This window comes from Oncorhynchus clarkii, chromosome 3 (assembly GCF_045791955.1).
Source record: "Oncorhynchus clarkii lewisi isolate Uvic-CL-2024 chromosome 3, UVic_Ocla_1.0, whole genome shotgun sequence".
Taxonomy (NCBI): Eukaryota; Metazoa; Chordata; class Actinopteri; order Salmoniformes; family Salmonidae; genus Oncorhynchus; species Oncorhynchus clarkii.
The window spans coordinates 13321956-13340876 of record NC_092149.1 but is presented as its reverse complement, the minus strand read 5'-3'; the positions used below and the strand labels follow the sequence as shown (position 1 = coordinate 13340876).

At 52.4% G+C, this 18921-nt stretch overlaps 1 protein-coding gene across 3 annotated transcripts in view; it reads right to left on the bottom strand.

Moving 5' to 3' along the window:
• Positions 1 to 720: 720 nt before the first annotated feature.
• LOC139388268 (sorting nexin-27-like) overlaps positions 721 to 18921 on the bottom strand; it is a 32050-nt gene continuing 13849 nt past the window's right edge. For 2 of the 3 annotated variants that reach the window (XM_071134830.1, XM_071134839.1), the window contains exons 7-13: positions 11420 to 11583; positions 11111 to 11200; positions 7194 to 7343; positions 6956 to 7084; positions 6794 to 6853; positions 4286 to 4334; positions 722 to 4107 (exon numbers count right to left, since the gene is read on the bottom strand). In XM_071134830.1, the coding sequence (XP_070990931.1) occupies positions 4040 to 4107; positions 4286 to 4334; positions 6794 to 6853; positions 6956 to 7084; positions 7194 to 7343; positions 11111 to 11200; positions 11420 to 11583 (710 nt within the window). In that variant the 3' untranslated portion in view covers positions 722 to 4039. Of the gene's footprint in view, positions 4108 to 4271; positions 4335 to 6793; positions 6854 to 6955; positions 7085 to 7193; positions 7344 to 11110; positions 11201 to 11419; positions 11584 to 18921 lie in introns of all 3 variants that reach the window. The other variant, XM_071134850.1, reaches the window with a different exon arrangement.

Below are 18921 nucleotides of genomic sequence, written 5' to 3'. Positions count from 1 at the left end.
GGGAGGTAGTTATTCAGAAACCGTGTTAAAACACTATTATCCCACACAGAGTGAGTCCACGCAACTTATGTGAATTGTTAAGAACATGTTTACTCCTAAAAATTTGGAAAAACATAATTCCTATTTGATGTTATTCAGGCCAGCAGCATACCACCCTGCATACCACTGCTGGCTTGCTTCTGAAGTTAAGCAGGGTTGGTCCTGGTCAGTTCCTGGATGGGAGACCAGATCCTGGATGTGGTGTTGGAGGGCCAGTAGGAGGCACTCTTTCCTCTGGTCTAAAAAAATATCCCAATACCCCAGGGTAGTGATTACCCTGTGTAGGGTGCTGACTTTTGGATGGGACGTTAAATGGGTGTCCTGACTCTCTGAGGTCATTAAAGATCCCATGGTACTTATTGTAAGAGTAGGGGTGTTAACCCCTGTGTCCTGGCTAAATTCCCAATCTGGCCCTCAAACCATCACGGTCACCTAATAATCCCCAGTTTACAATTGGCTCATTCATCCCCCTCATCTCCCCTGTAACTATTCCCCAGGTCTTTGCTGCAAATGAGAATGTGTTCCTGGTAAAATAATGGATAAATGGGGTAATGAGTAGGCCAGTGACAAAACAATCTCTATTTAATACATTTTAGAATAAGGCTGTAATGTAACAAGATGTGGGAAAAGTCAAGGAATGTGAATACTTTCTGAAGGCACTGGACATGCAGATGTGAACATGCATACACACAGGACCACTAGTAACACAGGGCCAGGATGTGACTGCAGCAAGTCCTCTGTCCTGTCGCAGTTCACACATTTGCACAGGGATGCATCCACCCACACACACCCACCTCTTTGTGCAATGCTGTCAGATTGTGTCTGCTCAGTTGGAAAATAAGAAAAGAGGGAAAAGAATGAAGATAAATAATGATTTCTAGTCGCATTTAAAATCTGTTCTAGCCATATTATAGGGACGTTCAGGTTGGATTTATCCTGGGCTAAAGGACCCAAAGACATATCAACTGAATCTTTTCTGTTTAGAGTTGAGAGACAACTTTTCAAGTCAGTGTTTCAAAACAGAGTGTATATTTAGTGTCTCTCTGTGTCAGTCAGATAGTGGTATGTGATATCAACACCCCCTCTAATCAATAAGGCTTGATTAGTGGTTGTAGATGGCTCTCTGTGGGTCGATAAGGAGACACTTTCTGTCCAGCGGATAATTGTCTTGCCACTCTCATTAGAGGAAGAGAAAGAGGGGGAGGAAAGGCAGAGAAGAGGAAGAGAAAGAGAGAGGAAGAGAGAGCAGCTGGGGGTGGTAATATGTCCATTGTCCAGCTCCTACTACACCACTGTTTAAACCTCTGTGGGGTTTAGAGCGTATACCTCCGTGTAGCTCCTACTACAACACTGTTTAAACCTCTGTGGGGTTCAGGGCGTATACCTCCGTGTAGCTCCTACTGCACCACTGTTTAAACCTCTGTGGGGTTTAGGGCGTATACCTCAGTGTAGCTCCTACTACACCACTGTTTAAACCTCTGTGGGGTTTAGGGCGTATACCTCCGTGTAGCTCCTACTACACCACTGTTTAAACCTCTGTGGGGTTCAGGGCGTATACCTCCGTGTAGCTCCTACTGCACCACTGTTTAAACCTCTGTGGGGTTTAGAGCGTATACCTCCGTGTAGCTCCTACTGCACCACTGTTTAAACCTCTGTGGGGTTTAGGGCGTATACCTCCGTGTAGCTCCTACTACACCACTGTTTAAACCCTGCTGTAGGTTAACACTGCATGGTGTTGCATCAGCATCCAATGATAACATCCACCAGATATTGAATCAGGTGTGTTACTGCTTGGCTGGGGCAAAAGCCTGCACCCACACTGGCCCTCTGTTAGAATACTGGCCAGCCCTGTTGTATAGGAACTGATCTAATGTTTCTCAGTGGGAGGGAGTCCCCTGCAGGTCGTTCTGAGCACTGCAGCTTCTTCAGATACACAAGGACCAATATATCAATTGAACCAAAGACTCACCTAAACCAACTACATAGACATATCCTACAGACTGACAACCACAGTGTGTTTCTAAAGCATCACACCTTTTCTCAAGAACAGAAAGACACAAAACATGTAAATTGAGATGCACTTTGAGTTCAGTGTTTTTACAACCCAGTATAAATACAGTCTTCATGAGACCCCACGGTTAGGCATCAGCAGAACAGAAAGCTTAGGCTAGCATAGAATTAATACATATTGAGCTTAACGTGGTCAACATCTTATAGGGTTCTTTTTGTGCTATTCTGTCCAATGTCTGAAATGTCCACATTAAAAATGATTATATATATATATATATATATATATATATATATGTCTGTTGGTACACAAAACACACAGGTGAAGTAAACATGTTCCTTGTTCAGGTATCTGTCAAGATGGCAGAATACTTTCCTGGGATCCAATTCCTACATGATGAGCATTCTGTGTGTGTGTGTGTGTGTGTTTTAATGAGAAGGTTTGTGTATTCAAAAATGGCTTCAGGGCAATTTCAGCATCTGTAAACTAAAACAGAACCAGCAGCTGAAACACACATGCTACCCTTGGTTCTGCTCGGCCCAATAGTCACAAATAAAGGAAATGTATGGTTTCTCTCTCTCTCTGTAATAGTCTCTTCAGTAGATCTCTTTTGAAATGGAGATAGTGGCTACAAACAGGAGATAATATCTATATGTCAATCGGTCTGTGTGGTTCATATGAGTCCAGTCTCTTGTATCAGGCGGCCGTTTCCCTCCGTCTGTCTGTCTAGACTCATTCTGGGAGTTCAGTTCAGAGTCAGAGAGAAGGGTTGTTTCTACCTCCAGGGTTCCAACCTAGACTCTCACAGCTGTCCATAATCAGTCGACACACACACACACACACACACACACAAAACAGGAAGTGTGTGTGTAACTTTTCAGAAGCGTCTCCTCAGTCCATCACCACCAGCCCTTTCCTCTTTTAGAACAGGTTCTGTTCCAACACCACCAGCCCTTTCCTCTTTTAGAACAGGTTCTGTTCCAACACCACCAGCCGTTTCCTCTTTTAGAACAGGTTCTGTTCCAACACCACCAGCCGTTTCCTCTTTTAGAACAGGTTCTGTTCCATCACCGCCAGCCGTTTCCTCTTTTAGAACAGGTTCTGTTCCAACACCGCCAGCCGTTTCCTCTTTTAGAACAGGTTCTGTTCCATCACCACCAGCCGTTTCCTCTTTTAGAACAGGTTCTGTTCCAACACCACCAGCCGTTTCCTCTTTTAGAACAGGTTCTGTTCCAACACCACCAGCCGTTTCCTCTTTTAGAACAGGTTCTGTTCCATCACCACCAGCCGTTTCCTCTTTTAGAACAGGTTCTGTTCCATCACCACCAGCCGTTTCCTCTTTTAGAACAGGTTCTGTTCCATCACCACCAGCCGTTTCCTCTTTTAGAACAGGTTCTGTTCCACCATCTGTATCCCTCTTTTGTTCTCTTCTTCCACTGCACTCTGTTCCAGTCCAGAGCACTCCAAAGTGGCCACAAAACACCCAATGGCCTTGCACGTGTCAAATCCCTTGTCCAATATCGTCCCAGAGAACCATCTCCTTCAGCCAATCGCACCACAAGACGTTAGCCTCCTTACCCAATAGTCACAGGTCTCCATGGAGTTTTGACCAAAGAGGTGATGCGATGTATGAAGGCATGTATCTAAATCTTTAGAGTTACTTATTCACCTGTACAAACCTGCTATATGTTTCTACTGTAGCTTCCTGTTGGCTTGTGTTTATATCGTGTGCTTGGGGTGTATTCAAGGGTTCATGGTGAATAACAGCTTAAGTTGTAGTGTGCGTCGTTGTTTCTCCTTCAGTCAGTCCAGAAGTTGTTCATTTGTAGTTTGATGGTGTGTGGTGGTGGTTGATCTGTAGTTGCTGTTATTGGCATGTAGAAGTTGTAGTTTGTTGGTTTGTAGTTGATGTAGTAGTAGTTGTGTGAGGACAGGTAGTGGTGGTAGTTCCGGGCCGAACCAGACCAGAGGGACGGATGGAGGAGAGCATGTTTAGGAGGTGATGATCTCTCCTCCTAGGTGCCTCCATCCCTTCTGTGTCTCAACAGCTGGAAGATATTCTGAAACAGACACACGGCTCAGGAAACAACAACATGCGCAGGCTGGCAAAAATACACAATATGAACACTCACTCGCACACACACACACACACACCACACACACACACACACACACACACAGGCCGCTGCTGCTGTACCAGAGACAGAGGCAGACAAAGCCTTACCTTGCTACACATACCTTCTTTACTGCAGTTCTTATTGTCCTTATCCACAGCCTCCTCTTCCACCTGGAGACACACAACATTCCACAACATTCTCATCAAACAATATCATTGGACAACATTCCACAACATTTTCAAACAATATCAGTGGACAACATTCAAAAGATATTAGCAAGTGAAATGTGCAGCATAAGACTGCTGGTTAGCCAGTAGAGAGTACATGGCAGTATAAGACTGCTGGTTAGCCAGTAGAAAGTACATGGCAGCATAAGACTCCTGGTTAGCCAGTAGACAGTACATGGCAGCATAAGACTGCTGGTTAGCCAGTACATGGCAGTATAAGACTGATGGTTAGCCAGTACATGGCAGCATAAGACTGCTGGTTAGCCAGTACATGGCAGTATAAGACTGCTGGTTAGCCAGTACATGGCAGCATAAGACTGCTGGTTAGCCAGTACATGGCAGTATAAGACTGCTGGTTAGCCAGTACATGGCAGCATAAGACTGCTGGTTAGCCAGTAGACAGTACATGGCAGTATAAGAGACAGTACATGGCAGTATAAGACTGCTGGTTAGCCAGTAGACAGTACATGGCAGTATAAGACTGCTGGTTAGCCAGTAGACAGTACATGGCAGCATAAGACTGCTGGTTAGCCAGTACATGTTGGTTAGCCAGTAGACAGTACATGGCAGCATAAGACTGCTGGTTAGCCAGTACAGCTGCAGCATAAGACTGCTGGTTAGCCAGTACATGTTGGTTAGCCAGTAGACAGTACATGGCAGCATAAGACTGCTGGTTAGCCAGTACATGGCAGTATAAGACTGCTGGTTGACCAGTAGACAGTACATGGCAGTATAACTGCTGGTTAGCCTGCTGGTATAAGAGACCAGTAGACAGTGGCAGAGACTGCTGGTTAGCCAGTAGAGAGTACATGGCAGCATAAGACTGCTGGTTAGCCAGTAGAGAGTACATGGCAGCATAAGACTGCTGGTTAGCCAGTAGACAGTACATGGCAGCATAAGACTGCTGGTTAGCCAGTAGACAGTACATGGCAGTATAAGACTGCTGGTTAGCCAGTAGACAGTACATGGCAGCATAAGACTGCTGGTTAGCCAGTACATGTTGGTTAGCCAGTAGACAGTACATGGCAGCATAAGACTGCTGGTTAGCCAGTAGAGAGTACATGGCAGCATAAGACTGCTGGTTAGCCAGTAGACAGTACATGGCAGCATAAGACTGCTGGTTAGCCAGTAGACAGTACATGGCAGTATAAGACTGCTGGTTGACCAGTAGACAGTACATGGCAGTATAAGACTGCTGGTTAGCCAGTAGACAGTACATGGCAGTATAAGACTGCTGGTTAGCCAGTAGACAGTACATGGCAGCATAAGACTGCTGGTTAGCCAGTAGACAGTACATGGCAGCATAAGACTGCTGGTTAGCCAGTACATGACTGCTGGTTAGCCAGTACAGACAGTTAGCCAGTAGACAGTACATGGCAGTATAAGACTGCTGGTTAGCCAGTAGACAGTACATGGCAGCATAAGAGTTAGCCAGTAGACAGTACATGGCAGTATAAGACTGCTGGTTAGCCAGTAGACAGTACATGGCAGTATAAGACTGCTGGTTGTACATGGCAGCATAAGACTGCTGGTTAGCCAGTACATGTTGGTTAGCCAGGCAGTACATAAGACTGCTGGTTAGCCAGTAGAGACAGTACATGGCAGCATAAGACTGCTGGTTAGCCAGTAGACAGTACATGGCAGCATAAGACTGCTGGTTAGCCAGTACTGCTGGTTAGCCAGTACATGGCAGTACATGGCAGCATAAGACTGCTGGTTAGCCAGTAGACAGTACATGGCAGCATAAGACTGCTGGTTAGCCAGTAGACAGTACATGGCAGTATAAGACTGCTGGTTAGCCAGTAGACAGTACATGGCAGCATAAGACTGCTGGTTAGCCAGTAGACAGTACATGGCTGCATAAGACTGCTGGTTAGCCAGTAGACAGTACATGGCTGCATAAGACTGCTGGTTAGCCAGTAGACAGTACATGGCAGCATAAGACTGCTGGTTAGCCAGTAGACAGTACATGGCAGCATAAGACTGCTGGTTAGCCAGTAGTACATGGCACTGCTGGTTACAGTGGCATGCATAAGACTGCTGGTTAGCCAGTAGACACTGCTGGTTAGCCAGTGGCTGCATAAGACTGCTGGTTAGCCAGTAGACAGTACATGGCAGTATAAGACTGCTGGTTAGCCAGTAGACAGTACATGGCAGTACATGGCAGCATAAGACTGCTGGTTAGCCAGTAGACAGTACATGGCTGCATAAGACTGCTGGTTAGCAGTATAAGACTGCTGGTTAGCCAGTAGACAGTACGTGGCTGCATAAGACTGCTGGTTAGCCAGTAGACAGTACGTGGCTGCATAAGACTGCTGGTTAGCCAGTAGACAGTACATGGCAGTATAAGACTGCTGGTTAGCCAGTAGACAGTACATGGCAGTATACAACCCTCTTCTCACCTCTTTCCTCCACTTGAGTTCACAGAAGACTCTCTCAACGCACTCATGCAGGTAGTTGAACTGGACACAGGACAACAAAGGGTTAACTCGCTGCACATTGATACATCATGTTCAGACATTCGTTGGGACTCTCAAAAGGTGTGTACTGTGAGTGAGACTCACGTAGGGAGTAAAGATCTTGACCCAGCGAGGTTTCTTCTCTGCCCTGGTGTACTGGAAGCAGAAGGCCATGCCCTCCTCATCAGTGTCCCAGTGCTGCATCTCCACCCACTCAAACACGATCACCTGGTTCTGTTACAGAGAGACAGGGTCAACACACACACACACACACACACACACACACACACACACACACACACACACACACACACACACACACACACACACACGTTCTCCATACCTCTAACGTTCCCTCCTCTGTGCAGGCGTGCAGTTTAAAGTTGTGTATGCTGATGGCTGTGACGACATGGCCTTTGCGTCGGGAGTCACAGGAGCAGTGTGGGAAGATGATCTCATTGTAGCCTTCACAGCCCCGTAACATACTGAGATACTGGGGGAAAGAGAGAACATTTCTACAAACCATCCTATGTTCCATGTCTATTTGGTCATATATGCCATGTACATACCAAGTCTTACGCTACATGACCTAGTTTATTCCCATCTATTACAGCCCTACACTTAACCAGAATGGAAGACCAGTCATGTACTCCCTGACGAAGGCCATGCAGTCGAAACGTGTCAGAGTTTTACATCTGTTTCCATTGAACATGCCATACAAAAAAAGGCATTTTAATTCATTATCTGAAGAGGGCCTTGGTCCTCCTTTCTTTTTGACAGTCATGTACTGTATTTGCTCATTAGTTGTGACAGTAATGTCTGTTATAGCATGGCCATCTAGTGAATAGAAGAGAGGGACAGAGAGACACTTACCATGGCCATCTAGTGACTAGAAGAGAGGGAGAGAGAGACACTAACCATGGCCATCTAGTGACGAGCAGAGAGGGAGAGAGAGCCACTAACCATGGCCATCTAGTGACTAGCAGAGAGGTAGAGAGAGACACTAACCATGGCCATCTAGTGACGAGCAGAGAGGGAGAGAGAGCCACTAACCATGGCCATCTAGTGACTAGCAGAGAGGTAGAGAGAGACACTAACCATGGCCATCTAGTGACGAGCAGAGAGCCACTAACCATGGCCATCTAGTGACTAGAGAGAGTAGAGAGAGACACTAACCATGGCCATCTAGTGACTGGCAGAGAAGAGAGCATGGCCATCTAGTGACTAGAGACACTAACCATGGAGTGAGAGAGAGACACTAACCATGGCCATCTAGACACTAACCATGACTAGTGACTAGCAGAGGGAGAGAGAGACACTAACCATGGCCATCTAGTGACTAGCAGAGGGAGAGAGAGAGAGAGACACTAACCATGGCCATCTAGTGAGACACTAACCATGGCCATCTAGTGACTAGCAGAGGGAGAGAGAGACACTAACCATGGCCATCTAGTGACTAGAAGAGACTAACCATGGCCATCTAGTGACTAGCAGAGGGAGCGAGAGAGACACTAACCATGGCCATCTAGTGACGAGCAGAGAGGGAGAGAGAGAGAGCCACTAACCATGGAGTGACAAGCAGAGAGAGAGAGAGAGAGAGATGGAGAGACACTAACCATGGCCATCTAGTGACTAGAGAGACACTAACCATGGGTGACGAGCAGAGAGGGAGAGAGAGAGAGAGAGACACTAACCAGAGACTCTAACCATGGCCATCTAGTGACGAGCAGAGAGGGAGAGAGAGAGACACTAACCATGGCCATCTAGTGACGAGCAGAGAGGGAGAGAGAGAGACACTAACCATGGCCATCTAGTGACGAGCAGAGAGAGAGAGAGAGAGAGAGAGAGACACTAACCATGGCCATCTAGTGACGAGCAGAGAGGGAGAGAGAGACACTAACCATGGCCATCTAGTGACTGGCAGAGGGAGAGAAAGAGAGAGAGACACTAACCATGGCCATCTAGTGACTAGCAGAGAGGGAGAGAGAGACACTAACCATGGCCATCTAGTGACTCGCAGAGGGAGAGAAAGAGAGAGAGACACTAACCATCGCCATCTAGTGACTAGCAGAGGGAGAGAGAGAGACACTAACCATGGCCATCTAGGACTAGCAGAGAGGGAAAGGAAAGAGACACTAACCATGGCCATCTAGTGACGAGCAGAGAGGGAGAGAGAGAGAGACACTAACCATGGCCATCTAGTGACGAGCAGAGAGGGAGAGAGAGAGAGAGAGAGAGACACTAACCATGGCCATCTAGTGACTGGCAGAGGGAGAGAAAGAGAGAGAGACACTAACCATGGCCATCTAGTGACTAGCAGAGGGAGAGAGAGAGAGAGAGACACTAACCATTAGCCATCTAGGACTAGCAGAGAGGGAAAGGAAAGAGACACTAACCATGGCCATCTAGTGACTAGCAGAGAGGGAGAGAGAGAGACACTAACCATGGCCATCTAGTGACTAGAAGAAAGGGAGAGAGACACTAACCATGGCCATCTAGGACTAGCAGAGAGGGAAAGAGACACTAACCATTGCCACCTAGTGACTAGAAGACAAGGAGAGAGAGAGACACTAACCATGGTCATCTAGTGACTAGCAGAGAGGGAGAGAGAGAGAGACACTAACCATGGCCATCTAGTGACTAGCAGAGGGAGAGAGAGAGAGACACTAACCATGGCCATCTAGGACTAGCAGAGAGGGAAAGAGACACTAACCATTGCCACCTAGTGACTAGAAGACAAGGAGAGAGAGAGACACTAACCATGGTCATCTAGTGACTAGGAGAGAGGGAGAGAGAGAGACACTAACCATGGTCATCTAGTGACTAGGAGAGAGAGAGAGAGAGAGAGAGAGAGAGAGAGAGACACTAACCATGGCCATCTAGTGACTAGCAGAGAGGGAGAGAGAGAGAGAGAGACACTAACCATGGCCATCTAGTGACTAGCAGAGAGGGAGAGAGAGAGAGAGACACTAACCATGGCCATCTAGTGACGAGCAGAGAGAGAGAGAGAGAGAGAGACACTAACCATGGCCATCTAGTGACAAGCAGTGAGGGAGAGAGGGAGAGAGAGACACTAACCATGGCCATCTAGTGACTAGCAGAGAGGGAGAGAGAGACACTAACCATGGCCATCTAGTGACTGGCAGAGGAGAGAGACACTAACCATGGCCATCTAGTGACTAGCAGAGAGAGAGGAGAGAGAGAGAGACACTAACCATGGCCATCTAGTGACTAGCAGAGAGGGAGAGAGAGACACTAACCATGGCCATCTAGTGACGAGCAGAGAGGGAGAGAGAGAGAGACACTAACCATGGCCATCTAGTGACGAGCAGAGAGGGAGAGAGAGAGAGACACTAACCATGGCCATCTAGTGACGAGCAGAGAGGGAGAGAGAGAGAGACACTAACCATGGCCATCTAGTGACTAGCAGAGGGAGAGAGAGAGAGAGAGACGAGCTAGACTAGAAGACAAGGAGAGAGAGAGATGGCCATCTAGTGACTAGAGAGAGAGAGAGAGACACTAACCATGGCCATCTAGGACTAGCAGAGAGGGAAAGAGACACTAATCATTGCCACCTAGTGACTAGAAGACAGAGAGAGAGAGAGAGACACTAACCATGGTCATCTAGTGACTAGCAGAGAGAGGAGAGAGACACTAACCATGGCCATCTAGTGACTAGGAAAGAGAGAGAGAGAGACACTAACCATGGCCATCTAGTGACTAGGAGAGAGAGAGACACTAACCATGGTCATCTAGTGACTAGCAGAGAGGGAGAGAGACACTAACCATGGCCATCTAGTGACTAGGAGAGAGAGAGAGAGAGAGAGAGAGACACTAACCATGGCCATCTAGTGACTAGGAGAGAGAGAGAGAGAGAGAGACACTAACCATGGCCATCTAGTGACTAGGAGAGAGAGAGAGAGAGAGAGAGACACTAACCATGGCCATCTAGTGACTAGGAGAGAGAGAGAGAGAGAGAGAGAGAGAGAGAGACACTAACCATGGCCATCTAGTGACTAGGAGAGAGAGAGAGAGACACTAACCATGGCCATCTAGTGACTAGAGAGAGAGAGAGAGAGAGAGAGAGAGAGAGAGAGAGAGACACTAACCATGGCCATCTAGTGACTAGCATGGCCAAACTAGGAGGGAGAGAGAGAGACACTAACCATGGCCATCTAGTGACTAGAAGAGAGGGAGAGAGAGACACTAACCATGGCCATCTAGTGACTAGCAGAGAGGGAGAGAGAGAGAGACACTAACCATGGCCATCTTCTTCTGTTCTGCTAATTTCTGTAGCTGGTAGGACTTCTCCTCTGCCTTGATAAATCCCCTTTTCACATCATCCACCGCCTGAGAGAGGTGGGGGGAGAGAGAGAGGGTTATAATGGACAAACCAACTGAACTCTACCTTACACACACACACAATGCACACTCCCCTGACACACACACAATGCACATTCCCCTGACACTCACACAATGCACACTCCCCTGAAACACAATGCACATTCCCCTGACACACAATGCACATTCCCCTGACACACAATGCACATTCCCCTGACACACACACACCTGGTGGAAGCAGTAGCTGACGGCCAGTTGGTTGTCATTGAGCAGGATCTCCTCCTCGGTGGTGAAGAGCCACTTGCGCAGGGTGAGGCAGGTCCCAGGGACAGCAGATGTGTAGTTCTGAACATACAGCTTGTGGGGGAACTCATTAGGAGCCAGTTTACGCACTGACGGAGAGAGAGAGAGAAAGATACAGAGAGAGATACAGAGAGACAGAGAGAGAGAGAGACAGAGAGAGAGAGCGCGACAGGGTTAGGTCGGTGGGAGAGAGAGCTAGCGACAGGGTTAGGTCGGTGGGAGAGAGAGCGAGCGACAGGGTTAGGTCGGTGGGAGAGAGAGAGCGAGCGACAGGGTTAGGTCGGTGGGAGAGAGAGAGAGAGAGAGAGAGAGAGAGAGAGAGCGCGACAGGGTTAGGTCGGTGGGAGAGAGAGAGAGAGAGAGAGAGAGAGAGAGAGAGAGAGAGAGAGAGAGTGCGACAGGGTTAGGTCGGTGGGAGAGAGAGCGAGCGACAGGGTTAGGTCGGTGGGAGAGAGAGAGCGAGCGACAGGGTTAGGTCGGTGGGAGAGAGAGAGCGAGCGACAGGGTTAGGTCGGTGGGAGAGAGAGAGCGAGCGACAGGGTTAGGTCGGTGGGAGAGAGAGAGCGAGCGACAGGGTTAGGTCGGTGGGAGAGAGAGAGAGCGCGACAGGGTTAGGTCGGTGCGAGAGCGAGCGACAGGGTTAGGTCGGTGTCCATCTCCGTCAGTTAGGTCGGTGGGAGAGAGAGAGAGAGAGCGACAGGGTTAGGTCGGTGGGAGAGAGAGAGAGAGCGACAGGGTTAGGTCGGTGGGAGAGAGAGAGAGAGCGCGACAGGGTTAGGTCGGTGGGGAGAGAGAGAGAGAGAGCGACAGGGTTAGGTCGGTGAGAGAGAGAGAGAGAGAGAGCGACAGGGTTAGGTCGGTGAGAGAGAGAGAGAGAGAGCGACAGGGTTAGGTCGGTGAGAGAGAGAGAGAGAGAGAGAGAGCGCGACAGGGTTAGGTCGGTGGGAGAGAGCGACAGGGTTAGGTCGATGAGAGAGAGAGAGAGAGAGAGAGAGAGAGAGAGAGACAGGGTTAGGTCGGTGGGAGAGAGCGACAGGGTTAGGTCGGTGGGAGAGAGAGAGCGACAGGGTTAGGTCGGTGGGAGAGAGAGAGAGCGACAGGGTTAGGTCGGTGGGAGAGAGAGAGTGACAGGGTTAGGTCGGTGGGAGAGAGAGAGAGACGGAGAGCGACAGGGTTAGGTCGGTGGGAGAGACGGAGAGCGACAGGGTTAGGTCGGTGGGAGAGAGAGCGACAGGGTTAGGTCGGTAGAGAGAGAGAGAGAGAGCGACAGGGTTAGGTCGGTGGGAGAGAGAGAGAGCGACAGGGTTAGGTCGGTGGGAGAGAGAGAGAGAGACAGGGTTAGGTTGGTGGGAGAGACGGAGAGGGACAGGGTTAGGTCGGTGGGAGAGAGAGCGACAGGGTTAGGTCGGTGAGAGAGAGAGAGAGAGAGCGACAGGGTTAGGTCGGTGGGAGAGACGGAGAGAGCGACAGGGTTAGGTCGGTGGGAGAGAGAGAGAGCGACAGGGTTAGGTCGGTGGGAGAGAGAGAGAGAGCGACAGGGTTAGGTCGGTGGGAAAGAGAGAGAGCGACAGGGTTAGGTCGGTGGGAAAGACGGAGAGGGACAGGGTTAGGTCGGTGGGAGAGACGGAGAGGGACAGGGTTAGGTCGGTGGGAGAGAGAGCGACAGGGTTAAGTCGGTGGGAGAGAGAGCGACAGGGTTAAGTCGGTGGGAGAGAGAGAGAGCGACAGGGTTAGGTCGGTGGGAGAGAGAGAGAGCGACAGGGTTAAGTCGGTGGGAGAGAGAGAGCGAGCGACAGGGTTAGGTCGGTGGGAGAGAGAGAGCGAGCGACAGAGTTAGGTCGGTGGGAGAGAGAGAGAGAGCGACAGGGTTAGGTCGGTGGGAGAGAGAGAGCGAGCGACAGGGTTAGGTCGATGGGAGAGAGAGAGCGAGCGACAGGGTTAGGTCGGTGGGAGAGAGAGAGCGAGCGACAGGGTTAGGTCGGTGGGAGAGAGAGAGCGAGCGACAGGGTTAGGTCAGTGGGAGAGAGAGAGAGAGAGAGCGACAGGGTTAGGTCAGTAGGAGAGAGAGAGAGAGAGAGCGACAGGGTTAGGTCAGTGGGAGAGAGAGATCGCGACAGGGTTAGGTCGGTGGGAGAGAGAGAGAGATCGCGACAGGGTTAGGTCGGTGGGAGAGAGAGAGCGAGCGCGACAGGGTTAGGTCGGTGGGAGAGAGAGACGGAGAGCGACAGGGTTAGGTCGGTGGGAGAGAGAGAGAGAGAGCGACAGGGTTAGGTGGTTGGGAGAGAGAGAGAGAGAGAGAGAGAGAGCGCGACAGGGTTAGGTCGGTGGGAGAGAGAGAGAGAGAGAGAGAGTGCGACAGGGTTAGGTCGGTGGGAGAGAGAGCGAGCGACAGGGTTAGGTCGGTGGGAGAGAGAGAGCGAGCGACAGGGTTAGGTCGGTGGGAGAGAGAGAGCGAGCGACAGGGTTAGGTCGGTGGGAGAGAGAGAGCGAGCGACAGGGTTAGGTCGGTGGGAGAGAGAGAGCGAGCGACCGGGTTTGGTCGGTGGGAGAGAGAGAGCGAGCGACAGGGTTAGGTCGGTGGGAGAGAGAGAGAGCGCGACAGGGTTAGGTCGGTGCGAGAGCGAGCGACAGGGTTAGGTCGGTGTCCATCTCCGTCAGTTAGGTCGGTGGGAGAGAGAGAGAGAGAGCGACAGGGTTAGGTCGGTGGGAGAGAGAGAGAGAGCGACAGGGTTAGGTCGGTGGGAGAGAGAGAGAGAGCGACAGGGTTAGGTCGGTGGGAGAGAGAGAGAGAGCGCGACAGGGTTAGGTCGGTGGGAGAGAGAGAGAGAGAGCGACAGGGTTAGGTCGGTGAGAGAGAGAGAGAGAGAGCGACAGGGTTAGGTCGGTGAGAGAGAGAGAGAGAGAGAGAGAGCGCGACAGGGTTAGGTCGGTGGGAGAGAGCGACAGGGTTAGGTCGGTGAGAGAGAGAGAGAGAGAGAGAGAGAGAGAGAGAGAGAGAGAGAGAGAGACAGGGTTAGGTCGGTGGGAGAGAGCGACAGGGTTAGGTCGGTGGGAGAGAGAGAGCGACAGAGGGAGGTCGGTGGGAGAGAGAGAGAGCGACAGGGTTAGGTCGGTGGGAGAGAGAGAGTGACAGGGTTAGGTCGGTGGGAGAGAGAGAGAGACGGAGAGCGACAGGGTTAGGTCGGTGGGAGAGACGGAGAGCGACAGGGTTAGGTCGGTGGGAGAGAGAGCGACAGGGTTAGGTCGGTAGAGAGAGAGAGAGAGAGCGACAGGGTTAGGTCGGTGGGAGAGAGAGAGAGCGACAGGGTTAGGTCGGTGGGAGAGAGAGAGAGAGACAGGGTTAGGTTGGTGGGAGAGACGGAGAGGGACAGGGTTAGGTCGGTGGGAGAGAGAGCGACAGGGTTAGGTCGGTGGGAGAGAGAGAGAGAGAGAGAGAGCGACAGGGTTAGGTCGGTGGGAGAGACGGAGAGAGCGACAGGGTTAGGTCGGTGGGAGAGAGAGAGAGTGACAGGGTTAGGTCGGTGGGAGAGAGAGAGAGAGCGACAGGGTTAGGTCGGTGGGGAGAGAGAGAGAGAGCGACAGGGTTAGGTCGGTGGGAAAGACGGAGAGGGACAGGGTTAGGTCGGTGGGAGAGACGGAGAGGGACAGGGTTAGGTCGGTGGGAGAGAGAGAGACAGGGTTAAGTCGGTGGGAGAGAGAGCGACAGGGTTAAGTCGGTGGGAGAGAGAGAGAGCGACAGGGTTAGGTCGGTGGGAGAGAGAGAGAGCGACAGGGTTAGGTCGGTGGGAGAGAGAGAGAGAGCGACAGGGTTAGGTCGGTGGGGAGAGAGAGAGAGAGCGACAGGGTTAGGTCGGTAGGAGAGAGAGAGAGAGAGCGACAGGGTTAGGTCGGTGGGAGAGAGAGAGAGAGCGACAGGGTTAGGTCGGTGGGAGAGAGAGAGAGCGACAGGGTTAAGTCGGTGGGAGAGAGAGAGCGAGCGACAGGGTTAGGTCGGTGGGAGAGAGAGAGCGAGCAACAGGGTTAGGTCGGTGGGAGAGAGAGAGAGAGCGACAGGGTTAGGTCGGTGGGAGAGAGAGACGGAGAGCGACAGGGTTAGGTCGGTGGGAGAGAGAGAGCGAGCGACAGGGTTAGGTCGGTGGGAGAGAGAGAGCGAGCGACAGGGTTAGGTCGGTGGGAGAGAGAGAGCGAGCAACAGGGTTAGGTCGGTGGGAGAGAGAGAGAGAGCGACAGGGTTAGGTCGGTGAGGGAGAGAGAGAGAGAGCGACAGGGTTAGGTCAGTGGGAGAGAGAGAGAGAGCGACAGGGTTAGGTCAGTGGGAGAGAGAGATCGCGACAGGGTTAGGTCGGTGGGAGAGAGAGAGAGATCGCGACAGGGTTAGGTCGGTGGGAGAGAGAGAGCGAGCGCGACAGGGTTAGGTCGGTGGGAGAGAGAGAGCGAGCGACAGGGTTAGGTCGGTGGGAAAGAGAGACGGAGAGCGACAGGGTTAGGTCGGTGGGAGAGAGAGAGAGAGAGCGACAGGGTTAGGTCGGTGGGAGAGAGAGAGCGAGCGACAGGGTTAGGTCGGTGGGAAAGAGAGACGGAGAGCGACAGGGTTAGGTCGGTGGGAGAGAGAGAGAGAGAGCGACAGGGTTAGGTCGGTGGGAGAGAGAGAGAGAGAGCGAGAGGGTTAGGTCGGTGGGAGAGAGAGAGAGAGCGACAGGGTTAGGTCGGTGGGGAGAGAGAGAGAGAGCGACAGAGTTAGGTCGGTGGGAGAGAGAGAGAGAGAGCGACAGGGTTAGGTCGGTGGGGAGAGAGAGAGAGAGAGCGACAGGGTTAGGTCGGTGGGAGAGAGAGAGAGAGCGACAGGGTTAGGTCGGTGGGAGAGAGAGAGCGCGACAGGGTTAAGTCGGTGGGAGAGAGAGAGAGAGCGACAGGGTTAGGTCGGTGGGGGAGAGAGAGAGAGAGCGACAGGGTTAGGTCGGTGGGAGAGAGAGAGCGAGCGACAGGGTTAGGTCGGTGGGAGAGAGAGAGCGAGCGACAGGGTTAGGTCGGTGGGAGAGAGAGAGCGAGCGACAGGGTTAGGTCGGTGGGAGAGAGAGAGCGAGCGACAGGGTTAGGTCGGTGGGAGAGAGAGAGAGACGGAGAGCGAGGGTTAGGTCGGTGGGAGAGACGGAGAGCGACAGGGTTAGGTCGGTGGGAGAGAGAGAGAGAGCGACAGGGGTAGGTCGGTGGGAGAGAGAGAGAGAGCGACAGGGTTAGGTCGGTGGGAGAGAGAGAGAGAGCGACAGGGTTAGGTCGGTGGGAGAGAGAGAGAGAGCGACAGGGTTAGGTCGGTGGGAGAGAGAGAGAGAGCGACAGGGTTAGGTCGGTGGGAGAGAGAGAGAGAGAGCGACAGGGTTAGGTCGGTGGGAGAGAGAGAGCGACACGGTTAGGTCGGTGGGAGAGACGGAGAGAGCGACAGGGTTAGGTCGGTGGGAGAGACGGAGAGGGGCAGGGTTAGGTCGGTGGGAGAGAGAGCGACAGGGTTAGGTCGGTGGGGAGAGAGAGAGAGAGAGCGACAGGGTTAGGTCGGTGGGAGAGAGAGAGAGAGCGACAGGGTTAGGTCGGTGGGAGAGAGAGAGAGAGCGACAGGGTTAGGTCGGTGGGAAAGACGGAGAGGGACAGGGTTAGGTCGGTGGGAGAGACGGAGAGGGACAGGGTTAGGTCGGTGGGAGAGAGAGCGACAGGGTTAAGTCGGTGGGAGAGAGAGCGACAGGGTTAAGTCGGTGGGAGAGAGAGAGAGCGACAGGGTTAGGTCGGTGGGAGAGAGAGAGAGCGACAGGGTTAGGTCGGTGGGGAGAGAGAGAGAGAGCGACAGGGTTAGGTCGGTGGGAGAGAGAGAGAGAGCGACAGGGTTAGGTCGGTGGGGAGAGAGAGAGAGAGCGACAGGGTTAGGTCGGTGGGAGAGAGAGAGAGAGCGACAGTTAGGTCGGTGGGAGAGAGAGAGAGAGAGCGACAGGGTTAGGTCGGTGGGAGAGAGAGAGAGAGAGCGACAGGGTTAGGTCGGTGGGAGAGAGAGAGAGAGCGACAGGGTTAGGTCGGTGGGAGAGAGAGAGAGCGACAGGGTTAGGTCGGTGGGAGAGAGAGAGAGAGCGACAGGGTTAGGTCGGTGGGAGAGAGAGAGCGAGCAACAGGGTTAGGTCGGTGGGAGAGAGAGAGAGAGCGACAGGGTTAGGTCGGTGGGAGAGAGAGACGGAGAGCGACAGGGTTAGGTCGGTGGGAGAGAGAGAGAGCGACAGGGTTAGGTCGGTGGGAGAGAGAGAGCGAGCGACAGGGTTAGGTCGGTGGGAGAGAGAGAGAGAGCGAGCAACAGGGTTAGGTCGGTGGGAGAGAGAGAGAGAGCGACAGGGTTAGGTCAGTGGGAGAGAGAGAGAGAGCGACAGGGTTAGGTCAGTGGGAGAGAGAGATCGCGACAGGGTTAGGTCGGTGGGAGAGAGAGAGAGATCGCGACAGGGTTAGGTCGGTGGGAGAGAGAGAGCGAGCGCGACAGGGTTAGGTCGGTGGGAGAGAGAGACGGAGAGCGACAGGGTTAGGTCGGTGGGAGAGAGAGAGAGAGAGCGACAGGGTTAGGTCGGTGGGAGAGAGAGAGAGAGCGACAGGGTTAGGTCGGTGGGAGAGAGAGAGCGAGCGACAGGGTTAGGTCGGTGGGAAAGAGAGACGGAGAGCGACAGGGTTAGGTCGGTGAGAGAGAGAGAGAGAGCGACAGGGTTAGGTCGGTGGGAGAGAGAGAGAGAGCGACAGGGTTAGGTCGGTGGGAGAGAGAGAGAGAGCGACAGAGTTAGGTCGGTGGGAGAGAGAGAGAGAGAGCGACAGGGTTAGGTCGGTGGGAGAGAGAGAGAGAGCGACAGGGTTAGGTCGGTGGGAGAGAGAGAGAGAGCGACAGGGTTAGGTCGGTGGGAGAGAGGGTGAGAGAGCGGCAGGGTTAGGTCGGTGGGAGAGACGGAAAGGGACAGGGTTAGGTCGGTGGGAGAGACGGAGAGTGACAGGGTTAGGTCGGTGGGAGAGAGAGAGAGAGCGACAGGGTTAGGTCGGTGGGAGAGAGAGAGAGCGACAGGGGTAGGTCGGTGGGGGAGAGAGAGCGACAGGGTTAGGTCGGTGGGAGAGAGAGAGAGAGCGACAGGGGTAGGTCGGTGGGAGAGAGAGAGAGAGCGACAGGGGTAGGTCGGTGGGAGAGAGAGAGAGAGCGACAGGGTTAGGTCGGTGGGAGAGAGAGAGAGAGCGACAGGGTTAGGTCGGTGGGAGAGAGAGAGAGAGCGACAGGGTTCGGTCGGTGGGAGAGAGAGAGAGAGCGACAGGGTTAGGTCGGTGGGAGAGAGAGAGAGAGAGCGACAGGGTTAGGTCGGTGGGAGAGAGAGAGCGACACGGTTAGGTCGGTGGGAGAGACGGAGAGAGCGACAGGGTTAGGTCGG